The sequence below is a fragment of the Babylonia areolata genome, chromosome 5 (assembly GCF_041734735.1).
Source record: "Babylonia areolata isolate BAREFJ2019XMU chromosome 5, ASM4173473v1, whole genome shotgun sequence".
NCBI classification, from domain to species: domain Eukaryota; kingdom Metazoa; phylum Mollusca; class Gastropoda; order Neogastropoda; family Buccinidae; genus Babylonia; species Babylonia areolata.
In genome coordinates this window covers 40,215,872-40,233,371 of record NC_134880.1, presented here as the reverse complement: position 1 = coordinate 40,233,371, position 17,500 = coordinate 40,215,872, and the positions used below count along the sequence as shown (strand labels likewise).

Below are 17,500 nucleotides of genomic sequence, written 5' to 3'. Positions count from 1 at the left end.
AATGGATGCCACCGGTGGTCAGTGGTCAATAATGGTTAGTGGTCAGTATATGGTGGCCAGCAGTAGTCTAGTCAGTAGTGGTCAATGGTTAGCGGTGATCAGCAGTAGTCATTGGTCAGTGGTGGGCAGCAGTGGATAGCGGTCAGCAGTGGTCAGTAGTAGTTAGTGGACTGTAGTGGTCAGTAGTGGTAAGCGGTGGTCACTGGGTAGTGGTTGTCAGTGACCAGCAGTGGTCAGTTTGCAGTTAATAAAATCAAAAACAAAAAACCAGGACGTCTTGATAATGCACAAATGTGACAAAACAACGCAATCTGAAGAATTTGACGTAGTGGCCACCAGTGGCAAGTACTGGTCAGTAATGACCAACAGTATAGTGAAATCCTGCTAAAACGTTGTAATATTGCATACAATGTGATGCAAGCTGAACTCTAATAGTGGTCAGTAGTGGTCATACAGTGGTCAAACATCTTCAAAGACATAATGTACAAATGCGACAACATAATGCAGTCTGAACACTCTTGAACTGTGGTCAACCATGGTCAGCTGTGGGGGAACATAGACCTGGGGGGACTTAGACCTAGGGGGATATAGACCTGGGAGAACTTAGACCTGGGGAAACATAGACATGCTCCCCTGCACTGGATGCCAACTGGGTCACTGTTAACCTCTCTGATGTTGTCTGAAAGTGAGCATGATGTGAGCGGGCGTGGCATGGCACGTGAAGGACATTACGAGTATGTCTGTGGGTGTGTGGGGGTGGGTGTGTGTGTGTGTTTTTCTGATGTGTGTGAACATACACGCTAGCGTTAAAAACAGGATTGCTTAAGTCAGCGCCGCCTTTGGGAGACTCCGTGAGAACGTCTTGGAGCGGAGACAACTCAGCTCTATCACTAAGCTGAAGGTCTAATGTGCAGTGGTCCTTACCACCCTCCTTTACGCCAGCGAGACCTGGACTGTCTACAGCAGACAGGCCAAACAGCTCAACCTGAGCTGTCTCTGCAGACTCCTCCACATCAGGTGGCAGGACAAAGTCCCCGACACGGAAGTCCTGGAACGAGCTGGCCTCTGCAGCGTCTAAACCCTTCTGCAAAATGTCCAAGCCAAGTGGGCCGGACATGTGGTGAGAATGTCAGACAGCCGACTGTCTAATCAGCTGCTGTGTCAGGGCAAGCGCTCAGTTGGAGGACAGAAGAAACGCTACCAAGACTGCCTCAAAGCGTCCCTCAAAGTCCTGGGCGTCGACATCAACACTTGGGAGACACTTGCTCTGGACCGCCCAGCTTGGCACAGCATAATCACCACAAAACCCCGTGCAGCTGAAACCAGGCGCATCACCGAGGTGCAACGGAAGCGTGTTGTGCGCAAGGCCCGAGCAGCCACAACAGCACCCACTCACTTGTGTCCTACATGTGGACGAGACTTCAGGGCCCGGATTGTCCTCACCAGTCACCTCTGGACCCACAGCTACACACACACACACACACACACACACACACACACACACACACAAACGCACACACACACAAACATCTTCCATCTGACTCTTGAAGCCATGGTCATCTTCGAATCCGAAGGACGAACATCACATCACGTTTTTGACTAACATCATCACATCACTTTTTTTGCATTAATTGCAAAGTGGCTTGAGCGTTGGAAGGAGTTATATACATTCCCTTTATCATTATTATTATTGTTGTTGTTGTTGTTAGTATTAGTATTGTTATTATAATCATCATCATCACCATCATCATTATCATCATGTGTTTTATGTGTAAATGTGATACAGACTGGTTGGGTGAACGAAGTGTACACAGGGGGTATATTCCAGCAAGGGGGGGGGGGGGATAAGAAATGGCCTAGGCTGGTTCTTACCCGGGGTAAGAATCAGCCAGGGATAAGTTCTGGCCTGTTACACCGGGCCAACCTAAACCCTGCAGATGCACGTACATTATTTAATCACTTCAGTAATGCAGATTGGGTGATTCAATGAAGCGGATGAGAGTCAGTAGTGGTGGGTGAATGAACTGATGATCAGTGCGTGAGAAGTAGGTCAGTGGGTGATCAGTGATCGATGTGGGTGTGTGGGTGTGTGGTGTGTGGATGAGTGGCGTGAATGAGGGATGGGGTGACGTGTCAACTGTAATGTAAAGCCATGTACGTCAGTTATTACAAATGACTGAAATAAACCGGCGTTTACGTTAAGGCTAATAAGGCTTTCCACTTTCACTTTCTGTATTTGTATTTCTCTTTTTCTCACAACAGATTTCTCTGTGTGAAATTCGGGTTGCTCTCCCCAGGGTGAGCGCGTCGTTACACTACAGCGCAACCCATTTTGATTTTTTTTTTCCCTGCGTGCAGTTTTATTTGTTTTTCCTATCGAAGTGGATTTTCAAGTTCTACAGAATTTTGCCAGGGACAACCCTTTTGTTGCCGTAGGTTCTTTTACGTGTGCTAAATGCATGCTGCACACGGAACCTCGGTTTATCGTCTCATCAGAATGACTAGCGTCCAGACCACCACTCAAGGTCTAGTGGAAGGGGAGAAAATGTCGGCGGCTGAGCCGCGATTCGAACCAGGGCGCTCAGATTCTCTCGCTTCCTAAGCGGACGCGTTACCTCTAGGCCATCACTCCATTATCACTCCACTCCACTTCTCAAGGACGGAGGGTCACTGCGTTCAGACAAATCCATATTGCTTACACCAGTCAACCCCAATCACGCAGATGCCTCATAAGCAGCATAACCCAACACGCAAGTCCGGTACATGTAATTGTGCAACTATCAGAGTGGACTTTTATACTTCATAATTTTGCCAGAGGACAACACCCGGTTATGCTGCCATGTTTTTTTGTTGTTGTTGTTGTTTTTTTTGTGCGTCAGCTGCGTGCTCCACACGGAATTTCGAGTTTATCGTCTCACCCGCACTTGACAATACGCTCAGTTTGATCTTCCAAATAAACTGGAGAGAAAGACCCAGACCGGGATTCAGTCGAACCCAGACCCTCACAGACACTGCATGTATTGGCAGATGATCGTCTTAACCATTCTACCTTCCTCCTATCAAATAATTTAGTTCCTTCGGTGTTTCGCATTCAACTAGTTTTGTTTTGGTTTTTTTTTTACAAGTAACATAAAATCGTTCGAATTCTAGATTACAAACGTATTTTATCCAGCCTCTTAACTGTTAACAATGAAAAGGTTATGAACTCACAAGCGAAAGCTTCGCAGATAAACCCAGGGCACATTTATCTCAAGGCTGCCAATCCAAGCTTTTTGAAACGTAACGTGTCTCTTTTAGAATTATGGACGTAAATGTTGTTGTTTTTTGTTTTTTTTATCACGTCAGAAATGAGTCATGGTAAGCAAATGACGTCAGACATGATTAGTATAGTAGTATACTGTATAGTATAGTATAGTAATTCAGCTTAACTTTGGCCGCAAGACCTTTTGCTGATCTTTTTTTTTTTTTTTTTTTTTATAATTTTTTTTATCAGAGCTAAGTTACCTAACTGTGGAGCTGATTCTAAACGATCTTTTGACCGTATCTAAGCTTCAGTCGAGTCTGTAACTGAGTGGTGGGTGGCAGCGGGCACGACTTGGGTGGTTCGGAGCAGACGGCGATGGTCTCTGCAGAACATGTGGTCTTTGAAGTCATTGTCCATCATATTTTTGAAGCTGTTGAGTGTTTTTGCGTTTACCACATTGTCGTCCAAGTTGTTCCAGGTGTCCACTGCTCTGGTCGTGAAAAAGTTTTTTTTCAACTTGATATTCGATGTTTTTCCACCAAAATCACGAATAGGGATAGAGAAAACTGCCTGATACGAGTCATGAAAATGTAATTTTAAAGATCATTTAAGCAGACTGATGATAGGCTATTTCAATTATGACATTCTTTACCATTTCTACGGGGGTCAGAGTGGAGATGCAAAAGGTTTTGATAAAACTCATAAGAAAATTTGCATAAAAAAAAAACAAAAAACAAAAAAAACGAGGCAATTTTTTTGAATGATCAATACAGATATCATCAAACATGCACAAAATACTGCTTCCCCCCCCCCCCCCCCCCCCCCCCCCCCCAAAAAAAAAAGGATCTATTTATCAAATTCTAATAGAAATATGAGACTCTTAAGCATAAGCCGGTCTTACAGTCATGCAAATAAACAGAGAACCAAGCTGATGTATTGATTTTATTGAACTTTAATCAACCTATACCTTGACATGTGGGGGAAAAAAAAAACTTTTGATATCCAAAACAATGAAGGATAACATTGTTTCAAAAATGAAAGGGCAATGTTTCATAATCAGACCACTTGTTCCTAAATATGAAACATGTCTGTGCCAAATATGACACAGTTTTATATAAGGACCACATGCTGCTGATGTGGCATATGTCAGTGCCTAATGCCATACAATCTGAGCTGATAAACGAACTGAAAAACGAGGCAAGAAACTACTTTAAAAAAAAAAAAATCTGATAGTGCTTCATTTAAATACATCACTTTAAAACACGCACGCACGCACAATGTGACTCGCACGCACACACGTACGCACGCACGCACAATTATTTGCACTAAACGAAAATTACTTTCCGCTTCACAGTTGAATCTGCGATTGCCATTTCGGACACTGACCAGTGGTCACTTGATGTATCTGTTGCTCACTGCCGGATTTTCGAAACTTGTTCCTTTGACATCGCGATTGTTTGAGCGGTGATTCATGAAAGGCACAATATCACATATTTGGTGCTTTCCTCCTGTTTTTGCCTCTCTCTCTCTCTCTCTCTCTCTCTCTCTCTCTCTCTCTCGATATATATATATATATATATATATATATATATATATATATATATATATAACCAACGACAATGATGAAAATAACACCAGACCAGTAGACTGGATTTTCAATACCGATAAACCGAACCAGACTATCGAATCTACTGATTGCTTTAATGAAGGGCCATAAAAGACATTTATGTCAACACTCATCCCTCTAACATATCTATAACCAAAATGAGGTAAATGCCAAAACTTGAGCTTTGTCAAATCCACCAGGGTAGGAATGTCTAACTGCGAACAGCATGCAATTGCAAACGGTTCGTGCACCACCCCATTTCCAAGTGTTCTCACCACACACTTTTTCACAGTTTAACGTCTGCTTCGATCTCGTTCTAATATGATAAATAATCATTTCCAATAACTTGACTAGTCAAACATCAGCGACTTCTGGCTATTTCCGCGCTCTTGTTCTTTTCTTCGCGCACCACTGCCAAATTCACATACGCGCTCTTAAAATCCTAAAGTCGAGGGCAGTAAGTACCATGACTTTAACTTTTGACACGGTTTGAATAGCTGATTTGATTGGAAACGTTAAATCAATTGTGCATTTCCAGTGCTGGAAATTAAGAAAGCATGTTCGTGACAGATCAGAACGTCAGTTTTGACAGAAATTTCCAGAAGTGTCGTTTGCAATCAGACCATAGGATATTTTGACGTGAGTCTATTTGCGAACGATGCTGCAAAAGGGTGTGTGTGGTGGTGGTGGTGGTGGTGGTGGTGTGTGTGTGTGTGTGTGTGTGTGTGTGAGCGCGCGCAAAACCAACACTACAATAGTCTGGTGCCATGTTCCAGTAATATGTTATGCCTAATGAGTTCAAAACCTGCTTCTGTTTTAATAGCCCACATGTTCCCAAACCATCGTTCGCAGTTAGACTTGCCCGTTCGCATTTACCCTCATGCACTCCTGCTACTTACACCGCTGAAAAAAAAAATGTTGAAAAATAGGAGCAGACGAACTATTCCTTGTGCAACCCAGTCGGAGAAAGCCTACAAAATCAGAAAAGCTACATTTGACGATCGCACAACCTGATACCTCACTGTACAATACACACGTTGAGCTGGATCGTTCGCAGTTAGGCATACCTACCCTGTGGCATCGTGTCCAGACGGAGGTCAAATGAAATCAACAGGTCTTGCTAATGCTTGATTTAAACGTTACTAGGAAGTTTACTCATGAAATATTTTCGGAAAAATGAACAATATGATAATAGCAAAGAAATGTATTCATTTCTCGATGGAAAACTAACAATTCAATCATTTTTTTTAACTCACTCTGTACGGCCAGTCCTCTCTTCTCCTCTACACAGACCCCTCGCATGTCCAGTGGGTGTCTGAATGACCCAACCTTTAGCTTCCGTCGTAAGAATTGTGGTATTCTTTGTCAACATTCACCTCTTCAGTATAAGAGCCTTCCTCTTGCAATATTTTGATGATGGTAATTGGGGTGAAACGCTGTTAACGTCGTCTCTTTCGCCGTTCGTATGGAGAGAGTTAAAAAGGCCAATTCTGAGCCACTCATGTTCAGGTTCAACACCCCCTCCTCTTCTCTCGTCCTCCCTCGTCCCTTCACCCCTACTTTTTTTGCCCATCTTGTGTATATTTGATTTGAGCCACGCAGTTTAAGCCTTTTTCCCCATTGTCGACGAAACTGACAGAATGTCGTAACAATTTAACACAAAACAACAACAACAACAAAATTGTGTCCAATGATCTGCGCTGTTTCAGCGGCATTCCTCCCACGCCGCTCATTCCCCATACACAACTACACCTGGGTTCGTTTGTCGCGGTCCCAGCGTCGGCAGTTCACAGGGAACCATCGCCATTTGGTTGCCAGGAGGCTACACACCAGAGAAGACCCTGCACTGCTTCTGAATCACTTCGGTGGTGCTCAGTAGCGCCTGTTCTGATTTAACGTACTTAGGACACCAACTACTAAGCCCCCTACTGACGACAATAATAGCTTAGTCGCAGTGTGGAGACCGCCACCACGTCACCCCAACGACAGTTCTCCTCCATGAATCTGCCGACACCCAAGACCTTGACAGGGCTTATCCCAAACACGGAAGTGGATGGGGATCGAAACTGAGGTAACCATGAAAGCATGGGCATAAAAGGCCACAGTCTTTGGGACATTATTTTTTATAACTGATGATAAAAGAAGAGGATGGTAATGATGACGATTTTGCTACACTTTCTGTCATAATGATAATTATCCCAGCGTTAACCAGGCCCGAGAGATACAGACACTTGCAGCGATGGTCAGGAAATGTGAGCAACACACCCAAAGACGCATCTGTGAAGTGTGTGATACTCGACTGTGCGGTCCCAGTCTTCCCATTTAAGCCGCGGGCAGAAAAACCCACTTCCACTGGGAATCGAACCCGCGTCCTCCCATCCTTTAGTCCACGACGCTATATAGGCCTATAACCAATTCGCCACGGCGGCTGGGTGACAACTCTTTTATTCTCGACGTGTGTGTGTGCGTATGTGTGAATGTGTGTTTGCATGTTTTACATTTATTTGCTTATTTATTATCAGTGTTGTCATTTTTTTCCGCATAGAGTTGACTTCATCAAGATTTTGCGCCTTGTAAAAATTATTATTTTTAGTAGTGTATTTTTATGTATTTATCTATTATTTTTTATTTGTTTATTTAATTTATTAATTAATTAATTTATTTTTTATTATTTTATTTTAATTGATTAATTACTTTCTTTTATTTCTTTTTTTACTCAAGGCCTGGCTAAGCGCGTTGGGTTACGCTGCTGGTCAGGCATCTGCTTGGCAGATGTGGTGTAGCGTATATGGATTTGACCGAACACAGTGACGCCTCCTTGAGCTACTAATACTGATACCGATACTTTCGACGTAGGACCAGTTTTTGATTCAAGAGCGCACGAACCAACATATTATCTATTTATCTATTTATTTGTTTTAGCTTATTTTATCTTATCTTATTTCATTTACATCATCGAGATCATGCCATAATCTGGGCGCACAGAGAGAGAGAGAGAGAGAGAGAGAGAGAGAGAGAGACAGACAGACAGACAGACAGACAGAGAGAAAGAGCGTCAATTTGTCATGACGTCAGATCATATCAGTTTAAAGCCGCAATACTTACGTCTAGACTGTGAGTCTATTACGTCAGGTTATAAATCATAGATGGTTGCCCATATGTAGGGCTTCGCCAAGACCACGTACGGAATAATCATTATCGTTGCGTTTGCAGACTTGGAAACAAACAGCGATATATGGTGACCTGCATTCATACAGTCTGCGTATTGTCCATGTCCATCAGAGGTGGGAGGAGATTCTGAATTGCACTAGCAAGCCATGGCAAAGTTCTGCACATCAGAAACCCACAACCTGTGGTGAATAAGGTTGGCCTGAAATTTTTGCCACAATAATTTTGCCTGATAATTTCAGCTCTTTGACAAAAAACATTGTTGTGTATGGAAAGGTCTAACGTTATATGAATGATCTGTGACGCACTGCCTTGGCTACGTCTGCCTTGGCTACGTTCTCATCTCTCTGGAGTCACTGACTTTTTCATCGTTTGCGATGGAATTCCATGAATGAATGTACAGCAGTGTAGTGAAGTGTAGTTTGCCGTAATGATGTGTAACTGTTTGGTGCAGTGTTTATTTCGTCGTACAGAATTTCAAGATGTCCGTTTTCTCTCTGTCTGTCTCTGTCTGTCTGTCTATCTCTCTCTCTCTCACCCCGTTTATTTCTCACAGTGTGTGTGTGTGTGTGTGTGTGTGTGTGTGTGTGTGTGCATGCGCGCGTGTGCTGTAAACTACCGTCCAATTGTAAACTCACAGTGTGTCGTAAACGCCTACCACCTCCATCCCCACCCCCAGACCCCCCTTTTTGAGTTAAAACTACGCATTGGGTAAAATACCTTGTATATGCCCCCCCCCCCCACCCCCCCCCCCCACACACACACACAATCCCCCACTCCGCACACCTACCCCCTCCCCTTTGAAAAAAAAAGAAGAAAAAGTACTAATGATAATTCAGTTTGCTATTTGGGATCGTGTCGTTTTACACAGCAGTACAGATTTATATCTTGAGGACGCGTGCATATGTCGATGTGTCATTGAAAATCCAAGTGATAACATGTTACTTCAGGACGCTGTGTCCTTTTTTTTTTTTTTTTTTTTTTAAGTAGCCAGCGTTTTGTCTGTCTGTCTGTCTCTCTTTCTCTCTCTCAACATTTTTTTTTAATTCAAAGAAACAACAAGCATAAGCATATGAACACAAAAAGCACGGGAAGGGCATCAAGCAGGGCTTATTGAACTCTCTCTCTTTCTCTCTCTCTCCTTCCTTCCTTCCTTCTAAAAACAATAACAACAAAAACAACAACACCACCAACAACAAAAACAATACACATATACACGTGTGGAGGAGGGGGTGGTGTGGGGAGGGAGACAGACACAGAGAGAGAAAGGATGGGGTGGGGAACAGGCAGACTGAAGAGAACGAAAAAAACAGTTTCAGTTTCAGTAGCTCAAGGAGGCGTCACTGCGTTCGGACAAAACCATATACGCTACACCACATCTGCCAAGCAGATGCCTGACCAGCAGCGTAACCCAACGCGCTTAGTCAGGCCTTGAGAAAAAAAAAGGAATAAATAATAGATAAGCTTACATAAATAAATAATAATTGTAATATAGAAAAAAGTAGTAGTAGTAGTAGTAATAATAATAATAATAATAATAAAAGACAACAATCATGATAAATAAGCAAATAAATGTAAAACATGAAGACACACATTCACACATACACCCACACATGCATAACAGATATGCACCAAACATGCAGTTTCACAGATATGAAAGCACAGTCAAATACATATAAACGTACATGAGCTCAACACACACACACACACACACACACACACACCACACATTACCCTGCACCTCCTCTACCCCCCTCCTCCACACACTCATTTCTAGTCTACGTATCGCAGCTTCCACAGCACACACACACACACACACACAAACACACACAAACACACACACACACACACTCACAGAGATGAACACTTACTTGTACAAGCACACACACATACGCCCATATCTCCCACCCCCAACCACACACACATATATATAAAGATATATATATATATATATACGTTCCAATATCCTGTTGCTCCCACAGTGTAGGCATGCATACACTCACATACCTCATCCTCTACCCCTCCTCCCCTCCGCACCCCCACCTCCCCTCACACACACACACACACACACACACACACGCACGTGCACAGAACTCTCCTGACACTTGTGTACACTTACACTCTCTCGCATGCACAAACGCACTCAAAAGCACAGACCCACACATACACACACGCACAGAGGCTGCCACTGATTGGCCGCAAGAGGGATGGGAAAAGATCTCTGATGCCAAGAACGTGGCGTCTAGTGTGTTGCTCAGTCTATTGTATTTGGAAAAGCCCACAGAGACTCTGTTCCGTTTTGAAGAAATTTGCGCAATGTTGGTTTGGAAATGATGCCGATATTTGTTTGATTTGCAAAGCATCGTGCTCTACCTTTCATGTTAGACTTGCGGCCGCTCCCTCTCTCTGCTTTTATTTCTTTGAGGCGATCGATGGTGTGATGGCCTTGTACCTGTTCTTTTTGATATTCTTTGACTTTTCTGAGGATTTCCGATTTTCCTAGATGTAGGCCGCTCGTTGGTGTTGCGTTACCAGCAAGTCTGTCAGCTCGCTCATTTCCCTTAACACCTGCATGTCCCGGGCAGTATGACCCTGTGAGTTTTTTAATCTGAAAGTTGCGCATTGCCTTATGCCACTCTGGGCTTCCCATTCCGTTTTCAGTTTTCTGTATGAGGTTCATTGAGTCGGTTAGAATCATGGCATGTTGGTTTCCGGGCGTATGGATGGACGATAGCCACTGGAGGGCATGTGTCACAGCTTCAGCTTCCATCGTTAGGCTGGAGGTTGTGACTTTGTAGGCAGCATTCTCTTCCCAAATTGTTTTTCCATTTTGTTTCGCAGTGAATCCCCAACCAGCTTGGTCTTTGGTGACTGAGCCATCTGTGTATATGACGATGTCCTCTTCTTTACTGTTTTCTTCTATGAGTAGCTTCACTTCCGCATCAGTTTTGCCCTCTGGCCATTCCCGACAATGTCTTCCTAGAGTGGGTGAAATAGCTGTGTTGAATAGATGGTTGAGGTTTTCGGGGTTTTTCTCCCATTCTTTTGTTTCTTTCAGGTCTTGTAGTCGGCATACTAGCTGGATTGTGTCTTCTGCTTGCCCCATCCATGATCTTCCTCGTCCTAGACGGCTGCCGTTTGGTTCTTTGACTGCGTCATGCAGTGGGTTTTGAGGTTTTTCTAATGCTTTGAAGTAGGTCTTGACCTGTTCTAACTTGTTTCTGGCCTGCACTGAAGGAAGGTCAAGCAGGTGTCGCATGGTTTCTGTGGGCGTGTCTTTTGTTGTTCCAAGGATCAGCCTCATAGCTTCATTTTGTACTCTTTCTAATTTTAGGAGGTTGCTTTGAGATGGTGTTGTTAGTCCAAGTCCGTTGTCGATCACACTGAGGATGAGTGACTGGTATAGCAGGAAGAGGTGGCGTTGTTCAATACCTTTGGTTGCCATTGCTTTTAAGACTGAAAGGCCCTTTTTGCATTTGAGAACAGTATTTTCCGTATGTTTTCTGAAGGTCAGCATCCTGTCGAAGTGTATTCCTAGGTAGCGTAGGCATTCAGTTTTCTCGATTTGAATCCCATCGAATGACACAGAAGGTGGTGTTTTGCTCGCGGTTTTGTTGTTGAGGGTGCACAGCAACGTTTGGGCTTTCGCTGGATTGATGAAAGATCCTGTGTCTTTGCACCATTGAGCAATATTGTTTAGTTGTTTCTGGACGGCTTTAGTTCTTTCCTGAGCATCTTTCGAAGTTTTGAAGACCAGGCCATCATCCGCAAGAGTAAGCACCCGAGCTATTCCATTGTTGTTTAAGTCTACAAGGCCCTTCGTGTAGACATTGTAGAGGACAGGAGAGAGCGGAGACCCTTGTGGCAGTCCCATGGATAGTTTAGAAGGTGCAGACATCCAATCTCCGAGGCGTAGGACGACGGCTCTTTCCTGAAGCGCTGCTGCTATCCATCTTGTCAGTGTCAAACTTACTCCATACCTTAGTAGCAGCTCCATGAGGTGCGCAAACTGGACTTTATTGTAGGCATCTTCAAGGTCGATTGCTACTGCTAGTGTTTCTTCTTTTCTTTGAAATCCTTCATACACCCCATATGCAAAAGCAGCTGCATTTTCCCATGTGGACTTGCCTGTTCTGTAACCACCTTGATTTGAAGGGAGAATGTGCCTGTGTTCAAGATCCCTTGCAAGTTTCCTGGCTATCATGCGTTCCATGAGCTTTCCGGCAATGTTTTGCATGGTTAGGATCCGGTAGCCGCTTACCTGACGATGGTCCTTTCCTGGTTTTGGTATGGGTTTTAAGAAGCTGTGTGTCCAGTCCTCCGGCACATGTCCATTGTGGAAACTGTTTTGATATAGACTGAAAAGTTTGCTTCTGTCTTCTTCCGATAGCTCCTTGATGTCTGAGTAGCGAACTTTGTCTGGGCCAGGAGCCGATTCTTTCTTGCATTTAGCTATTGCTTCGTTTAGATCATCAATTGTCAAGTCATCATCAGGTCCAGTCTGCATAAGGGTTTGGTTTAACTCCTCAACATATTTCTTTTTCTCATCTAAGTTTCTTTGATTGCTCTGTTGTGTGAAACGTTTGAGCAGGGCAGATCCTTTTTCTTCGTTTGTCTTAAGCTTGGTTCCGTCAGTGTCTACCATGTCTGGGGTTGTTGTTGTGCACGTTTTCCCTTCCATGCGACGATAAAATTGCCAGAACTCTGTCAATGTTGTGTCATAACTGAGTGCCTCGCAAAACTGTTTCCACTTGTCATTTTTGGCCTCTTGAGCAATGGCTTCAAACTGTTTAGTTTTTTCTTTCATTTTTGTTTCAATATCTTTGTCCGGAGATGGTTTTGCTTTTTCTTTTTGCCAAAGTTTGACAGCCGCATGTTTTTCTATCCAGGCTCTCTCTGTGTCGGTATTCCATTGTGAAAGAAACAAAGAATGATAAATGAATGAAGCAGAGACCGATGGAGATGAGATTTGAGTCCTGAAACACATCCATTACACATTTCAATAATAATTTCCTGTCGATATCACTGGTTTAACGAGAGCCTTCGCATACAGTACACAAAGCAAAAACGTCCAGCCAGAACTGATTGGTGAAACTTCGGAAGAGAATGCATGGGCCATGGGCTCCCATAGAGGGTAAATACCAAGTAAATGCCCACCCACACCTTTGGAATGAAATTTGTGCAAAGAAGGGGGTGGGCGCTTGCAGGGTGGTTTACAGTATACGTGCCTGAAAGAGAGGGGGATCAAAGAAAGAGAGAGAGAGAGAGTGAGACGGAGAGAGACAGAATAACTGTCGGTACAGCCCTCGGTTTGAGGGTGATTTTAGTTTTAAATTTTTCGTTTTGTTATAATCTCTCTCTCTCTCTCTGTCGCTCTCTCTCTCCCATTTTTAGTATTTCAGCACATTTTACATCATAACTCAACAACACGGTTTAAAAACAAACAAAAAAAGAAAACCGTTGGCGGAAAGAAAAGTAAAAGAAAAAGACGAAGGAAGAAGAAAATAAGGGGGCCCGAGGTCGATTCCAAGCCACCACTGAGCTTTAAAAAAAAAAATAAAAAAATAAAAATAAAAAAAACCGCCATGCCGGCCAAGAAGGGCAAGAAACAGTGGTTGAAAAAGCGAAAACAAACCCTGAGCAGGCAACAACTCTCAAACATCTTCACCGAACATGCCCTGGTGTCCACGGAAGAAGATGCGAGCAGTCAGGATAGAAACCTCCTCACCGGCGACTTCCCGAGCGATTTCGCCACCCTGTGTAAGCATCGAGGCGTGCAGTACGTCCCTGCAGTGACCGGTCGTCGCCTGCTTCCCGACGACAACGCTGCTGCGGCTTCTTTGCCGAGGTTGCCGAAAAAGCTCTCCAGGCACAAAAAGGTAAGCGGAGGAAACAGTGCAAGGGGCTGTAGATGACTCAAAGCAAACACACACACACACACACACACACACACACACACACACACACACACACTCCACACGCAACCCGGCAGCGTACGTGTGGAGTGAACGTGCGAAACGGTATGCTTAGACACACACACACACACACACACACACACACACATATATATATATATATATATATTGTTTTCAATCACCGATATTAATTTTTGTGATGGGACATTAAACAAAATTTCTCCTCACACAGATATCATATATATATATATATATATATATATATATGTGTGTGTGTGTGTGTGTGTGTGTGTGTGTGTATGTGTGTGTGTGTGTGTGAGTGTGTGTGTGCTTATGAAGGACCATAATTTCCATGTTGAGTAGGCTGGGCCGGCCATACTTGTCTATGCATCTGAGATACCAAATCTGAGATAACAAATCTTCATATCTTCAAATTCAATGACCGCATGATCTAGAAGCGACTTTTTGAGAGGGGGAATTGGCGGGGGGGGGGGGGGGGGGGGGGGGGAGTGAGGGTGCAGGGGTAGGAGGGGGGGCGTAGGGGCAAGATGTGTGACACGCATTTCGGTATTTTACGGTAGTTGTTATGACATATTATTAAATGCCTCATTACAGCGCGAGTCGGCTAGTTCGTATCTATTGCTCTTTGTGCACGTTCGAAATTTAATCGGTGTAATGGTTCTACATCTGGTGATTAACATCGTGAGCAATTGTATCAGTGGATGGTTGGCTGCTTAAGCGGGGACGTGGATAACTGAAGGTCACTCACCTGGTAAACTTGTTGGGTTATTTGTCGGTCGAACGGTTTGGGTTGCTTGTTTCGTGGCTGCTTGGCTTGTTAGTGAACAAATCAGTAATCGACAAGTACAGGCATTAATCAACTCTGTGTTATTGAGAAGGATTTTTTTTTTCATGGGGATAGATAGTGTACAAAATATAAAGAACATTTTTTTCTGTATTCATTCCGATAGAAATAATAATTAATTCAAAATGCATTTCATTTTCTTTCTTTGGACTTTTGAGGTGGGGCGGTATTTACGTTATGTTACGAGAGAGAGAGAGAGAGAGAGAGAGAGAGAGAGAGAGAATTTCGATTTTTCCTTTCTTGTACAGTGTGTGTGTGTGTGTGTGTGTGTGTGTGTGTGTGTGTGTGTGTGTGTGTGTGCGCGCGCACGCACCGGTACACATATAGAGTGTGGCTGTGGAATCCACGAACAAGAGTTTGGGTCCGCTATCGGTGGACGTCAGCTTTTCGGACAAAACCAACTTAAAAACCCCTCTGTCCTACTTCAAGCCACGTGTGCAGGTGATACAGATGTAATGTATATGTATGTATGTATGTATGTGTGTGTGTGTGTGTGTGTGTGTGTGTGTGAATTTTTTGTCAGCGGCATAACCGTAGTGATGATGAAATAGTGCATGTGGTGTGTGTGCCTTTCGTTGTTTTCGGTGGTTGTATAGTGTAGTAGTCGTGAAATGTGTGTGCGTGCGTGCGTGCGTGTGTGTGTGTGTGTGTGTGTGTGTGTGTGTGTGTGTGTGTGTGTGTGTGTAAGCTGTAACTGAAGAATAAATCTTAATAGAGCTTACAGTTCGTCTCTTTTACTTTTTAAGAAAAGAAAAAAAAAAGATAGTTGTTCATAAAATACAAGGCAAGCCCACAAAGTGTTGATAACGGTCATTGATTGTAGCCCCAAGAAACTGAGGGCAAGGCTAAGGCAAGACAAAGCAAGGCAAGGCAAGAAGTTTATTAATTTTCAGGTGCCCTCTCGGAGCATCGAATTGAACACACGAGCAACTTCAACACACAGACATTGTAAACAAAAAGGATGATATCAAAAACCAAAAAAAGGGGGGGTGATGTGTGACGGGCAGGTGGAGTTCACAAAGTGGGGGAAGGGCGTGAAGGAGATGTACATCGAGGGGTGGAAGGTGGACAACACGATGGTGTCCATCCTGTGTGATTGCTGCCTCTTCCTGGACGACCTGGTCCACCTGCAGCTGTGGAACGTGGGCCTGAGCCCCCTCGCGCTGTGCACGCTGGCGTCCGTCCTGCCCAGGTTCTATGCTCACCTCTGTCTGTCTTAGATAGCGTGCTTTGCATCTAGTCTGGCCAGCACAAGGATGGAAGCAACCCTACTACAGAATAACTCTGGCAACACTGGTCAAGGAATGTCAGGAACATCAATTGCTTTCCCACTCGGCTAGCACTGCTCCTTTTGTCTCTGCTCCTTTTTTTTTGCAGGTACTGACCCCTCACGGCATTTCCACCCTGACTGACTCTCTTTGTGTGTGTAGACTTCTCTGTGCTGTAGCCTATAGGTGCCCAGACAGTGTTCCTTCTGGGTGTAATGAACGAACCTTTCAACAACAACAACATTATCATTACAGGTTCCAATGCCTCAACTCCCTCATTCTGGACGCCAACCCTCTCGGGGACGCCAACGTTGCCCCCTTGATAGACCCTGATAACTCCAAACTGGAGACGCTCTCGCTCCGCTTCTGTCAGCTGGGTGACATCAACGCCCAGGCCCTCGGACGCGCCCTGGGCACCACGAACAAGTGGAACTCAAAACTGCTGACCCTCAACCTGTCCAACAATCGCATCACGGACGAGGGGGTCCGCCATCTTGCCCGCGGTCTGATGACCAACCGGACCCTGCTGGTGCTGAACCTGGCCGCCAATGACATCGGGGATGACGGGGCGGCTGCTCTGGCCCAGGTCCTCTCCTACTTCGCCCTGGATCATCAACAGGTGAGGGTCATTAGGCGATTCTGGTCGTGTTGTCGGCTTTCATTCTGTCTCAATGCATGAATTTATACACACACACACACACACACACACACACACACACACACACACACACACACTATATATATATATATATATATATATATATATATATATATATATATGGCCCAGATCCTTTCTTCTGCTTCGTCCTGGTCTATCAACAGGTGAGGATCATTAGGAGGGGATAATTAGGCTGGCCATGTCCTCGTTCATTCTGCCTGTCTTTCACTGCTGATTGTGGCCCAGGTCCTCTCCCACTTCGTCTCGGACCATCAAAAAGTCAATGACTTGGGGGAAGAAGGTGGGGGAGGGGGGATTAATTAGGCAAATCTGGTCGTGTCGTCATTCTTTCCGTCTCATTTATTGGTGACTGTGGTGGAAGTCCTTCCAACTTCGTCCTGAAACACCCGCAGGTGAACGACAGTTTGGGAGTGGGGAAAGGGGTCGGGGTAGGGGGCTTCTGGCCGCCAATGCCTGCTTTGCCGTGAACTGACAAACATACAGGTGAAGAAGTGGAAGAGACTTCCAGCATTTCTGGTAATAGTTCTGTCAACCTTTTTTTCTTTCTCTCCTTGGTGACTCCCTGTGAACTCCCACACTACTCTTAGCGTGACCCCAGGAAAGAAGGGGAGGTGGAGATGAAGAACTTCCAGTTGTATTCCAGACATGCCAACAACTCCGATTTTAAGGCTGTTGCGCCGATGTCCTATTTTTTTTTCCCCCGAGACACTCCGATTTCCGACCTGCCAAAAGAAGAAGAAGGAGAAGAAAAAAAA

The 17,500-nt window shown here is 44.4% G+C and overlaps 1 protein-coding gene across 3 annotated transcripts in view; it reads left to right on the top strand.

The window, feature by feature from the left end:
- LOC143282060 (leucine-rich repeat-containing protein 71-like) overlaps window positions 1-17,500 on the top strand; it is a 28,160-nt gene that overhangs the window by 2,496 nt on the left and 8,164 nt on the right. For 2 of the 3 annotated variants that reach the window (XM_076587510.1, XM_076587508.1), the window contains exons 1-2: window positions 15,410-15,990; window positions 16,322-16,685. In XM_076587510.1, the coding sequence (XP_076443625.1) occupies window positions 15,791-15,990; window positions 16,322-16,685 (564 nt within the window). In that variant the 5' untranslated portion in view covers window positions 15,410-15,790. Of the gene's footprint in view, window positions 1-8,063; window positions 8,215-15,409; window positions 15,991-16,321; window positions 16,686-17,500 lie in introns of those variants that run through there. The other variant, XM_076587509.1, reaches the window with a different exon arrangement.